Source organism: Ascaphus truei, unplaced genomic scaffold (genome assembly GCF_040206685.1).
Source record: "Ascaphus truei isolate aAscTru1 unplaced genomic scaffold, aAscTru1.hap1 HAP1_SCAFFOLD_302, whole genome shotgun sequence".
Lineage (NCBI taxonomy): Eukaryota > Metazoa > Chordata > Amphibia > Anura > Ascaphidae > Ascaphus > Ascaphus truei.
Window position 1 is genome coordinate 369007 of NW_027455984.1, and position 14150 is coordinate 383156.

At 43.9% G+C, this 14150-nt stretch overlaps 1 protein-coding gene across 1 annotated transcript in view; it reads right to left on the reverse strand.

Annotated features, from left to right (window-relative positions):
- P2RX3 (purinergic receptor P2X 3) overlaps positions 1-14150 on the reverse strand; it is a gene marked incomplete at its 5' end in the record, with an annotated part of 120340 nt that overhangs the window by 45841 nt on the left and 60349 nt on the right. The window contains 4 exons of the mRNA XM_075583218.1: positions 6973-7066; positions 10642-10778; positions 10902-11043; positions 11306-11383. Coding sequence (XP_075439333.1) covers positions 6973-7066; positions 10642-10778; positions 10902-11043; positions 11306-11383 — 451 coding nt within the window. The remainder of the gene's footprint in view (positions 1-6972; positions 7067-10641; positions 10779-10901; positions 11044-11305; positions 11384-14150) is intronic.

Here is a 14150-nt window from a genome sequence, read left to right on the forward strand (position 1 = left end):
CTCTTTGAGCTGCAGGAAGGAAGTGCCTAAATTATAGATTGAAGTGCAGCCCCTTAGGGGTGAGACCTTCATTTAGTGTTTGGAGTGGGGTTCCAGTCTGGCCCTGCATGGGGTAGGATGTGTTGAGATGTCTCCTCCTGCCGGGAGTGAGACATGTGATCAGCCCCTCATGGGTTGAACGCATGAACTAATCCAACGAGGCCTCACCATTACCCCCCGACCAGAACCAGCCAGAAGCCCGGGATCTACCCTATCAATTGGAGCATGCGCTGCAACAACACCAGCAGTGGCTGCTGTAAAAAAGATCATCCCCATTTACAGTCTACTTCTGGCTCCGCTGCAGTCTGTATGGAGAGGGGTAACTGAGTAAGGATTGTCATAGTGGGGTCACCCCTCACCCTTGCTGCAGCCCCCTCGGTCTGGAGGCGCTGTCACCAACAAAAGAAAGTCTGCCTGTACCCCCACACCATCGCGGGAAACTCATCTCTCCTGTACCACGAAGGTAACCAGCACCACACCTAGCCGTCGCATAGCCATAATCTCCCGGGGGGGTGGGGGGATGTGCTACACATACTACCTTATATAATGTACATATCTCAGCAATGAGATTACATGGACTATAAATAAGACTCCATGGCCTAGATCAGGGGTGCACAAACTGGGGTGCAGGAATTTCTAGGGGGGCATGGTGGCTACAGAGGTCCCGCGCTCTTCCACAAGGTATTTCAACTAAATGCCAAGTGGAGGCGTGAAGCCTCTGTAACTCCCTTTCCTGGTCTCTGCCAGCTTTTCAGTGACACATCACCATGGCAACGCGCGTCAAATGACGCAGCGGGATCACGTGACGTCACATGACCTGTGGCATCATTTGACACCGGGTCCCTGAAGAGGGGGCGTGAACACTGCGGCTGCCAGGCAGGGGGGGTTGCTCAGGTAGTTTGAGCAACCCCTGGCCTAGATGCACTAAACTCAAATAATATTGTCCGGTAATCACAGTGTTAATGATAGTGTTAGAGAAAAAACACAAGGCGCACCAAGATGAGAGATGTAAATTGTATTACCAAAAAATAAAATAGTAAAAACTTACATATAAAATTTCTTTAATGATCCCCGATTCTGACGTTTATCACAGGAGTAGGGCATCGCATAGGGAATAGATGGGCAGTCTCAGTCCTGGGAGATCAGTCCCGCGCGCTGGGGCTGTCTCCGTTGTGTCTCCTATCCTCCATGTGTAATACCGTGGTGAGGAGTGTAGCGTGCATGCGCAGGAAACGGAGCCCTCTATAGGTGTCCTTAGGATGCCTGTCCGTTTGTGATAACTAAGAACGATCGGGAACGGGCAAAAACTATACACTTGAAAGTGTACTGGTGGTGAATATTGAAACCACCAGCCACAATAGTCGCGACGCGTTTCGTTTACCAAAATAAACTTCTTCAGGCAATATCTGGGGCACCTGTTTAGGGGTCATTTATAGGTCTAATGCTGTGCGTCATTGGTTAGTACTCAATGGCTGCATGGCCAATCAGGCTCGTATGCTGGTAGGGGCGGGCTAGATTGAAAAGCCCTCCCTACTGGTGTATATTCTACATGATGAATCATACTTAATAGATTGATCAATATATATATGCGTGTATAAAGATGTAAATAGACCTTAAAGGGGAGCCAAAAACATATGTCCCATATAATCAAGTGCAATGGAATAATCATAAAAACAGCATAAATGGCTAAGTGCATATGCATTCTAAATAACAACATTAATAACATTGATAACATATAAATAACATTAAAACATGGAAAACAAAATTGGAAAACAGGGGGGGGGAGGGAAAAAGAAGGGATAAGGGAGGGGAGACGGAGGGGAAGGGATAGTAGGAAAAGGGAGGGGAGGGGGAGGGGAAAGGTTGCTTAGGGGGGTAAAAAACCACTATGGTAAATGGAAAAATAGGGAAAATAAAAAAGGTAGATAAAAAAACCAGATAAAATATCAGATAAAAAATCAGATAAAAAATCAACTAAAATGTCTAAGGGAAACAGAACCTTATATTAGACCAATAATTGTATCAAAGTACAGTATACATGTGTTCACCTCAGAAAGGGGGTTAATTCTACATAGTCATTCAAACCCCCCGGGTACTTAGATTGGAGGGTAAATATCCAGTATTGCTCCCTTTTTGCAATCTGAAGATCTATGTTCCCAGCCCGTACATTAGTTGTCACATGTTCGCTGCCCATATACTTAACCCCTATGGTACTACATTGATGGACATCCTTGAAATGCGACAATAAGTGTGTTAGTGGTTTGTTAGATGCCAGTAATTTGGGAATATTAGTGATATTTCTGAGGTGTTCCATCACTCTAATTTTGAGCTGACGTTTAGTACGGCCCACATACTGTAATCCGCATCTACATTGCAGGATATAGATAACATATGTTGTTAAGCAATCGATGTAGTTATTGATCTCATATCTAATATCTGTCACTTTAGATTCAAAGTAATCTTGTGTAAGCATTCTTAGACAGATTTTACACCTATTGCATCTGTGATTACCTTTAATGCCCAACATCTCCCTAAGGTCTTTCTTTTTGGTGGAATCACTGCCTTTAAGGAGACTTGGGGCCAAGATAGTTTTTAAATTATTGGATCTCGTGAATACAATCGTTGGTCTTTTTGGTAAGGTTTTTGCCAAGATTGGATCCATCTGCAAAATATACCAGTATTTGTTCAAAATGTATTTGATCTTTCTATGAGAACTATTAAATTTTGTTACAAAAAACGGTATTTGTTTCTCATTTTTTCTTTCATTATTTTTGAGGTCTGTTTCGCTTGATTCTAAATTGGGCAATGTGATAAGAGAACCATTAGTTACTGGATCCTCCAATAGTTGGATTGATGTATTTCCAGTGTCAACATACTTTTGTTTTCCATTAACTTTACTGTTCTTTGGTTGAATCAGTTTCTTTCTACTGATGTTTAGTGCTCTTTTGTAGGCTCTATCTATGAGAGTCACATCATAGCCCTTCTGAAAGAAACGTTCAAAAATTATTTGAGATTGTGCCTTGAACGTTTCTATGTCAGCACAGTTACGCCTAATGCGTAAAAACTGGCTGAATGGGATGTTGTTGATGCATCTCCTTTCATGTCCACTTTCTGGGTGTAGAAAGGAGTTTACATTAGTGTTCTTAAAATGTGTTTTGGTATGCAACTTGTTGTTAATTATATACATTTCTAAGTCCAAGAAGATAATCTTACTTTGACTTATTTCACTGGTAAAAATGAGATTGAACAAATTATCATTTAACCTTGCAACGAAGCTATCAAACGAGGTGTCATCCCCGTCCCAGATAACAATCACATCATCGATGTATCTGCGCCACATAATCAACTGTGGCGCAGATACATCAATGCCCCATATATTGGATGATTCCCACCATCCCATGTACAAATTTGCGAAAGATGGTGCAAAGCGTGTCCCCATAGCAGTGCCACACAATTGTAAATAAAACTCGTGTTCAAAAAGAAAATAATTGTGTTTCAATATAAATTCAATTGAGCTGGTGAGCTGTGAATAAACCTACGTTGGAGAAAAGGTAAAGTGCCGTGTAGTGCCAAAAAGTGATCAATAGCATCCAAACCCCCTTCGTGTGGGATAGAGGTGTAAAGTGATTGAACATCAAGAGTGGCTAAATGATAAGAAGATTTCCATGTGAAATCTGTAAGAAGAGTGAGGAGAGAGGTAGTGTCAAGTAAATGTGATGGTAATAATGGTACTAAGGGTTGAAGAAAAGAATCAACATAAGAAGAAAGATTAACAGTAAGAGAATTAATGCCCGAAATAATGGGTCGCCCAGGTGGATTAGTGAGTGATTTGTGAATCTTAGGCAAATGGTACATAATGGGGATGGTGGGAGCCATGCAGCATAAAAATTCAAACTAATTTTTGTTAAGTACGCCAGATGTTAGGGCGGATCCCAAATGTACATTTAGTTCTAGTTTGAATGCAGCTGTGGGGTCTTTGGGTAATTTGCAATAGGACAGTGGATCAGACAATAGTCTGACAGCTTCCTTGCAATAATCTACTCTGTCTTGAAGTATTATACCTCCACCCTTATCTGCTTCACGTATGATTATATTTGGATTTAGTTGTAGCTTTTTTAGCGCATGTCTTTCCTGAGCAGTTAGGTTTGAGTTCTTATTTGTGAGAAATTCTTTCCCTTGTCCCAAAGTTTGAAATTCCCTTTCGACCAGTTTATTGAATATATCAATATGGTGTCCCCTAGAGTGATAAGGGTGAAAAACAGAATTAGGTTTAAATAATGAATGTTGTATGGATATATTATCTGTGGTATTGGTAGTGCCCTCATCCATTAGTGACATCAAGTCCACTAGTTGCGTCTGTTCACTTGTGGACAATGTATTTACAATAGGGTTAATGGTATCAGGGGTAGTTTGGTGACCCCTTTGATCTGAGATAAAGTGTCTACTCAGTGTTAACTTCCGATTAAATTTTTGCAGATCTATATAGAGATCGAAGTTGTTAACTCTACGTGTAGGGGCAAACGAAAGACCTTTACCTAAAACATTCATTAATGTATGATCTATACGGGAATTAGATAAGTTAAAGATACCCTTAGATCTCAGTGTTGAGTCATCTGGGTAAGTTTGAGAGGGGATTGTTGTTTCTCTACCCCTTGTTCTGATTCCCCTATGTCCTCTCCTGAATCCTGTCTTTTCCTTGTGATTTTTTGGGGGGCTCCCAATAGAGGCGGATGGTTGGAGTCCCAAGTGGATATTGATTTTCTCATTTTCTCCAACCTGTTTAAAAAATCCTCATTCTCCATTCCCTCATTTGAATCCTTCAATACTTCATATTTGTTTTGCAACGGGATAGCGTGAGATATGTGTGCGTGTTTATCCCTAAAGTTAGCATGTTTTTTAGGGGCACTAGTATCTCTCCTATTTTGCGGAGTATGTGATTTATTGCTATATCTCCTGTTTTGTTTGGTATAATGAGGGTTAGGTTGCTGTGGTCTATGTGTGTAATTCACCCGTCCAGAGTGATCTATAGTCTCATTCCTCTGGTATTTGGAAGGCCGTCTAGTGTGTTTCTCATGGGTGGGTCTCGCATAAAAATTAGGGTCCCTTGGTGTTCTTGGTATGGTGACATTAGTTTTAGGGTTAGTATGTTGGGTTTGTAAGGATCCTTTAGTTTGATTAGAGGCTGTAACATTGGATGAGTTGGTGTCACGTATGACAGGGTCCCCATCTGCAGTTATTTCTTGTACTGTATCCCAACACCGCTGAATATTAACTGCATAATCCCTCTTATCTCTAAGGAATTTTTTTTTTTGTTGATCAAAATCTGATTTTCTGATCTCCTTAGTTTGACATTCATCTCTTTGGTCAATTGTGGTAGTTTGTCAAGGCAGGGGATCTCCAAGATTTCATTCTAAGCTTTTGTTATTTTACCATCTATTTCGATCATTTCTTTTTTCCTCTCTAGGATTAACAACCGCATTAGCTCCAATGAGCAGTGGTCTTGGATCCTTTCCCATTCCTTGACAAACTCAGGGCTGTCTGTATTATATGTAGAGGGTTTAAGGACTCTAAGCCCCCTTGGTATGCGACCCACCCTTATATACTCCTCTAGTGTGGCCATTTCTAGCCATGACTTAGTGTCTTTTTCTAAAAGTTTATGTAATTCATTCATTAGGGAGGTTAAACATGGTGCTGCCACCTCTTCTATTGGTATATCTGAGAATATCTTACTAAACAGCTCTGGTTTGTTAAACCTATTTTTAAGACAATCCAAAAATTGGCTGGTGTTTGATTCAGCCATAATGCGTCCGTATAGGGATGGTGATAAGGGTGGGGAAGACAGAGAGAGTGGAGGTGGAGGTGGGAGAGGGGATGGAAAAAAGGAAAAGGAGGTAGGAACAATGGGAGGGGGAAGGGGTAGGAGAGGCGGACGAAACATGTTAAAAATATATTAAATACAATACAATAATAATGCAATGACAAAATATGCACAAATTTAAAACCAATATAACAAGGATATGTATAATTGGGAAACTAAATTAAAGAGACTTAAAGTTGCTGCGTAAACTGGATGGGAAAAAGGAGGATGAGGCTGGGTGACTCAACACGTGAGTCACACAGATTACCAGTGATGAAAAGTTCAGTCCGCGCTCTGGCTAGTGATAGTGTTCATTTAATGCATCACTTGAAATATTCATGTACCTGCTTTCTCTTCTTATTAGACTTCACTTCCTGTCTGATCTGTTTGTAGGGCTGTGCACAGCTATGTTACTTTATAAGTAGGGATTCGGGTTTTCAGGGTTTCTTTTTTTGATTTTCCATGTTTTTATTTTATTACATTTGCTCTCTGTAACTTCTTCTTTTATTTAAGCTGCATTTTGATGTCCTTGTTTTATTTTTCATACACATGTTCTTTTTGTTATTATACTATAACTTTTGTTTTACATTGTATCTCCCTGATAATATTCTAATTTTTACTTTCTACAAAGGAGGGGTCAGATAGATAAGAAGAGGTTCAAGAGAGGACATTGTCATGAAGGCCAATGGAATGCAGAGTATGGAGGAGAGGGGGGTGGACAGTATGAAAGGTCGCAGAGAGGTCTAGTAAGAGGTCCATTCAAGAATTCATTTTTTTGGCATGTCTATAATCAGTTATATCCGCCTCACGCGAGTTACATTTATGTCAGAAACATACACCCAATGAGAAATTTTGAATTTTACTTCTCTTAAATCAGCAGGAGTGTTTTAATACACTTACTGTATTACATCAAATAGAATTTCTTCCTACAGTACCTTGTAAGGAATCTCTATGGCTCCGAGGTGACAAGGATTTGGGGCTAGTGTCTTGTCCCCCACCTTCATATACAATCCCACTACACCCCATATATTCTGACTCCAGAGCTTCACCTTGATGCTCCCACTTGTTATACTTACATTGCCATAAACAAGAACATCCACTCGGATTCCAAAGGCTTTAACCAGAGTCCGAAACTCAGAGCCATCTTCACGCATGTAATACCGAGCGAATCTGCAACAGACACCAACAACATGTAACATGCACCCACCAACAACCATGCCTGTCCAACATACACAGACAGACCCTCCCCAACGCACACACAGACCCTCTCTGACGCACACACAGTGTCAGGCACTACCGGATCAGAACTCACCACCAGAGATGGGCAAAACTGGCAAAATCCGTTTTGCAGAATTTCCTGAACTTTCCATTTAAAATCTGCTCCACGGTGTAAAATCCATCGACGGATTGTTCCAGTTTCAATATGTGCGGATAAATCAAAAATCACCATTGGATACAATCCGTGGACAAATTTTAAGAATCCAATTCGTGGATTCAGCAATCTGTGGGAGGATTTTTAAGAATCCGCCAACGGATTGCGGGATTCGCGGATTGTATTATAAAATCCGCCAACGGATTGTGGGATCCGCAGATTGTATTATAAAGTCCGCCAACGGATTGTGGGATCCGCGGATTGTATTATAAAATCCGCCAACGGATTGTGGGATCCGCGGATTGTATTATAAAATCCGCCAACAGATTGTGGGATCCGCGGATTGTATTATAAAATCCGCCAACGGATTGTGGGATCCGCGGACTATATTATAAAATCCGCCAACGGATTGTGGGATCCGCGGATTGTATTATAAAATCCGCCAACGGATTGTGGGATCCGCGGATTGTAATATAAAATCCGCCAACGGATTCGGATTCCGCGGATTGTAATATAAAATCCGCCAACAGATTGTGGGATCCGCGGATTGTATTATAAATTCCGCCAACAGATTGTGGGATCCGCGGAATGGGTTGTCAATAATGATTAAAAAATCCGGAAAAGGTGAATCGCCCTTTTTGAGATTGTTCCGGGGAAATCCGCTGACCAAAGGAACCGGGCTATTCGTGGCGGATCCAAATCCACCAAAAACATTTTGCCCATCTCTACCCACGACCTCTGCTGCTCAGGGCAGTAGCTCTGCATTGATCTACACCAGCTGCTGGAAAGCTCTGCTGCCGCAGAATACTTTTGAGCTCAGCTACTCACTGATCACACCTGTTGCAAATCAGCCTTGTGTCCTTCCCCTGGCTACCTTTAAAGCAGACCACTTCCTAGTTGCCATGGCCTGCCATCCAATGTGTTGTTTCCCTTACCCCTACTTGTTATATTGTTCTCCTGCCTGTTATCTGCCTTGACCACAGCCTGCCTGTCCTTCACTTCTCCATCATCTATTGTACTTGATTTGTTGGTAAATCTTGCCCTTCAACAACTCTGTGGCTTATAGTCCATCTCTATAACCATGCTCCAGGCTCTGTCCAGTTCTGCCTGCTCTATCCATGGGAATCTGCTCCCTACCGTGGAGCCCTGTAGCGGGGGAGGCAAGGGGTTAACTGATATGATGTTCAGTGCTATGTTTTTGCCCCTGCGTCAGCCCCAATATCTGTCCCCCCCTCAAATGTATATTGTTTCCATTCTCAGTCTTTGCACCCACCTAGGCACTAGGAACAGGTCGGGGAGGAAATGGTTAATGATATGTGCGTGTTTATAGTCCTTTGTCCCTTTTCCCGCCTTTGCAGTCTCCATTTTGCAGCTTCTCCATAGGCCGCCATTGAAGCCCCATACAAGTCAATGGGAATTTCAGTGTTTTGGGCCTGATATCAGAGAAGACCTGCAGGTGGCGCCGGAGAGGAGGAGCGGTGGTTCCCCATTGAAAGTCAATGGCGCAATGTGTTTCAATGGGGATTCCTCGATGCTGACCTCCGGAGACGAGCTGGCAGCCCGCCAGCCAGCAAAACCGCAAGAGCGGAAACACTTTAAAAAAAGAGATATGATCAAGTTCACGTGCAAGTGGCGTGGGAAACTTAGGTTCTAGGGCACCCCGGAATAAAGTTCTTTTTGCCCCTAGATCCTAGGAAACCCCTCACTCGAACCCAACAGGGTCCGACGGTCAATGACCCCGGGAAAGGGTCGTCAGACCAGAGGGTCCTACCATTGACTCCTATGGCGGCGCCGGCTCATGTATTTCCTATGGCGGCGCCAGCCATTGATTCCAATGGGGGAAAAGCTGCGTGTTTAAACGGCTAAGTTAAAAGAAGGCAAAACTGTAGCACCGGAACTCTGGTTCTGCGGAGACTAGAGGGCCAGGATTTGGCCAGCAGATAGTCATAGCGTCGGCTTGATTGCATGGCAAATCCTGACCTTCTCTGATCAGCAGAGCGGAGTCGGGGTAATTATTGAATTGTGTGATTCTGCCATTCACTTCAATGGCGGAGAAATGTATCTTGATTTAAAAGGCATTTAAACCCATTTTCTGTAACTCCGGTTCGGTGGGTCCTAGCGAGCTGAAACTTGGCCACAATGGAGAGTACCCTCCAGCATTAGGGTCGGGCAAGTTTTGGTCCGCTCGGCCCAAACAAACGGATTATTTTGATATAACTATGATTGTCAGAAATATTGTATTTTGTATCTGGCATAAAAGCCCAAGAGAAGAGATGGGCTCTGTAATATGCTAAAGGGTCAGGGTGCGACAAGTGGTCTACAATGGGCCCTTAGTCAAAGGCTCTCCCCCACCCAGGGCGGAGGAGAACAATCCCTGAGTACTTATGCCAAGTATTGTGTGTCACACCTTTAACAAAGGCTATGATGGGCCAGTGATGAGCCTAGCAGACCCAAAGACGCCTTTGCTTTAGTGTGTTGAAATCCCATGTTAAGGTATAGGACTCAAGCCCTATATAAATGAGGGGTAGCTCTATATCCAGTGTTATTCGTTGTGACTTCGTTTTGTATCCTGAATGAATTGCCAGTCCCGTTCCTGACTGCTTAATTTCCCAAACCCTAAGTAAGTGTTCATATCTTGTGTATTAATTGTATAATTCTGTGTGTTCTCCTTCTTTAAGGAATAAACTTTCTTTATTATATCTTAGTCGCATTCAGTTCAACCCAGTGAAGTATTTTTTGTGTGTATATTATGACCCTGTCCGACGCTACCGTCACAAGCCCCCCTTAATCGGTGCCTTTCTAATGCACACACACATGGACCCTCCCTGAAGAACATATACCCCCACCTCAAACACACAGATTTCACGACACACAGTTCCCCCATAAACATACAATGCATAAAGCACCCCAAACACACATAAACCCCCATTAACACACATAGACATCCACAAACATTCACACCACCCCACAAAAGATACTGTCAAACACATAGGACCTACTAAAACACACAGACCCCACGATATATACACACATAGGCTCCCAACACACACACACAACTCTTGACACACAGCACCATCAACACAGCTCCCAACCCTCCAAAAATATCGACACAGACTCCCGAAACATACACACGAACTCCCGAAACATCCACACAAACTCCCAAAATATCCACACAAACTCCCAAAACATCCACACAAACTCCCAAAACATCCACACAGACTCCCAAAACATCCACACAGACTCCCAAAACATCCACACAGACGCCTAAAACATCCACACAGAAGCCTAAAACATCCACACAGACGCCTAAAACATCCACAGACTTCGAAACATATACACAGACTCCCGAAACAAACACACAATAGTTTGTAACCTGAAATTGTATCCAGGAGACACGTTGCTCTTCTCTGACACACTGTCGAGACGTGTGAAGCTGTATCGAGGGACACACAACTCCCAGGACTTATCGAGGTCGCACAACCAACCAATCTTAATTCCCAGCACACCTCCCTGTAAAACAAGAACAATGCTAAATGTCACCCTAGCATGAGAGAGACAGACTCTATGAGCCATAGGTCCTCTCTGTCACTGCATCACCATGGGGGGTGGTGGAAGAGGAGCTGTAACACTCACCTTGTCTGCAAGTTTTGTGAAGTTTTGACCTGCGAGTCTTACAATGTCTCCGAGTCGGAAGATTGGACAGAATGGGTGTGTTATTGGATCAAATCGACAATTCCTGATGTCATTGGATGTCAGATTAGACAACAAATTACCCCTAAAGAGTGAAAATCCAAGAGAAGAACAGCATAATGTCATAAGGAAAACATAGGCACCAGAAGAAATAATGAGTAAGAAGAGAGATAGTAGAGAGAGATAGTAGAGAAAGATAGTAGAGAGAGATAGTAGGGAGAGGGAGGAGAGAGAGATAGTAGAGAGAGATAGTAGGGAGAGGGAGGAGAGAGACAGAATGAGAAGGAAGATCTATAATTGTCACTAGTGATCTCCAATGGTCTCTGGTGGTTTCTGATATCACTCGCCTCTCGAAATTGAACATGGGAAATCTCACGCTGTTCTTTATGAAGATTGTGAAGTTTTCAGCTTCCTTCAGTAGAGGCCTATAAAGACAACCAAACTAGAGAACTCATGCAGTGCGGTGCTCTAATTACAGATAATCTCATTAAAAGTGAAATGCTTTAATTACAGAGGAGCGCTCAAAATACAGACCAGGCTATCTGATAACAGGTGATTCACTATAATTACAGCTAGAACACTCTAATTAAAGGTTAACTCTTTCACACAGACTGTCACAGTTGACGCACAGAGAAGATAAAGAGAGCCCTGGACTTGTAAGGAAGGGGCGGCATGGCTTAATGCTGAGGGGCCTCTCCCCCCTGTGCTGTGATGTCAGACCAGGGAGAGGAGTTACTGTAAGTTAGGGGGACTTGGGGCTACGGGGAGGGATCCTTGCTTCCTCTTTCTTCTAGGATCTACTGGAGTGAAATCCCACTCACCCTGTTTAAAGGCATAAGGGATGTCAGCGATTGAAGGAAAGATCGGTATTCTGATATTTTTCTGTTGTAATAAATAAAGCTGTGGCCATTAATTTCCCTGAAGAAGTTGTATGCTGCGTTTATTGAGAATAGGAGAGGAGTCCAGCTCGAGGCATGGGCAAGTCATGAATCTTCTCATTGCACTTCCATACGCTCTCCCCTTACCGACACTTACCACTCCCATGTCTCTTCCCCAAACCCCTACTCTCTTCCCTCACCCACACATATCGCTCCCCTGTGTCTCCCCCACAAACCTGTACTTTCTTCCATCACCCACACATATCGCTCCCCTGTGTCTCCCCCACAAACCTGTACTCTCTCCCCTCACCCACACATAACGCTCCCCTGTGTCTCCCCCACAAACCTGTACTTTCTCCCCTCACCCACACATATCGCTCCCTGTGTCTCCCCCACACACCTGTACTCTCTCCCCTCACCCACACATATCGCTCCCCTGTGTCTCCCCCACAAACCTGTACTCTCTCCCCTCACCCACTCATATCGCTCCCCATGTCTCCCCCACACACCTGTACTCTCTCCCCTCACCCACTCATATCGCTCCCCATGTCTCCCCCACACACCTGTACTCTCTCCCCTCTCCCACACATTTCTCCCCTGTGTCTCCCCCACACACCTGGTCTCTCTCCCCTGACCCACACATACTATTCCCCTGTGTCCCTCCCCACCCCCCAAACTCCTACTCTTTTTCCTCACCCACACATACAGGTGCGCCAACGAGTATTCTAAAACTTGCCTTGGAAAATCTGGGGCAATCACCAAAAATACCCCAATAATGCTGCAACATTTTCAATGACATTTCTGCAGAAAAACTAATGGCCCATCGGATTAACACAGCAGGGGTCCTAGGCAGTCCCATTCAGTTTGAGTCGGACTGCCTGGGACCCCCGCTGTGTTAGTCCGATGGGCCATTAGTCTGTCTGCAGAAATGTCACTGAAATGTTGGCAGCATTACCTGGATATTGCCCCAGAATGTACAAGGCAAATTTTAGAATACTCGTCAGTGCACCTGTACCACTCTTGTGTCTCCAGTTCAAACTTGCACCCTCACCCACACATATTGCTCCCATGTGGCTCCCCCACAAACTCAGACTCTCTCCACACACCCATACACACTGCTCCTGCGTTTCCCCCAAACTCGTACTCTCTCCCTTCACCCACACATACCACTCCCGTGTCTCCAGTCCAAACCTGTACTCTCCCCCCTCATTAACACATACCACTCCCCTGTGCCTTCCCCCTAACCTGTGCTTGGGTTTTTAATGACGTGGTGACGTTGGTGGCGAGGATGCGCCACTGGAAGCTCTATGGCTGAACGGCTTGTATCGCAGTTTACCCCCATCTTCCTCTATGATTCCTTAGCCTCATTCATGGGGGGAGCACCTAACATAACAGAGATTCCCGATATGATTAGATGGGTCTCTATGGCGAAACCCCTATAGAGGCTGAAGGCAGCTGGAATACTTATATACTTATAGTATTCTAAAACTTGCCTTAAACTTGCCTTGGAAAATCTGGGGCTATCACCAGGTACATTCTGTGTACATGCTGGGTCCAAGCTGGGTACATGCTGCAAATATTTCAGTGACATTTCTGCAGAGACTAATGGCCCATCGGATTAACACAGCAGGGGTCCCTGGCAGTCCCATTAAGTTTGAATGGGACTGCAATGGGACCCCCGCTGTTAATCCGATGGGCCATTAGTCTGTCTGCAGAAATGTTACTGAAATGTTGCAGCATGTACCCAGCATGTACCCAGCATGTACCCAGCATGTACCTGGGTCTTGTTGGTGATAGCCCCAGATTTGTTTTAGAATACTCGTCGGCGCTACAGTATGGGGCCATTTATTCCCTCTTACTATGAACTGCAGCGGCTTTTTTTTAACATATCCATATCTTTTTATAACCGGATTACGTATGTCAGATGAAGTATTGCCCTCTAGATGCGTTAATACACCTAGCATCTGGAGTTAATTTTGGAGTTGAAATTGGAGGTGACGAGTAGAGGAAGATCTGGACTCTGCACTACAACAACAACTCTGCAGCTGTGAGAACTTGACTTTCTAAAAACTGTGATTCTTTGTACTCTTTCTATCCCCCAGTAGCTGGGAAGTCTCTCCTCCTGCATCTCACTATGCCCTCCCTATTGCTTTGTCTGTTTACTGTTTCCTCACTCCTTTGTGAGCATTTCTGTGCTCTACAACCTCCCCTCTACACCATTATTTGTACTTTACAGGAACAAAATCTCCCTAAGTCTCCTGGTCAGAAAACATATCGCACTCAGATGCTAATGCCAATTATTGAATATGGAGAC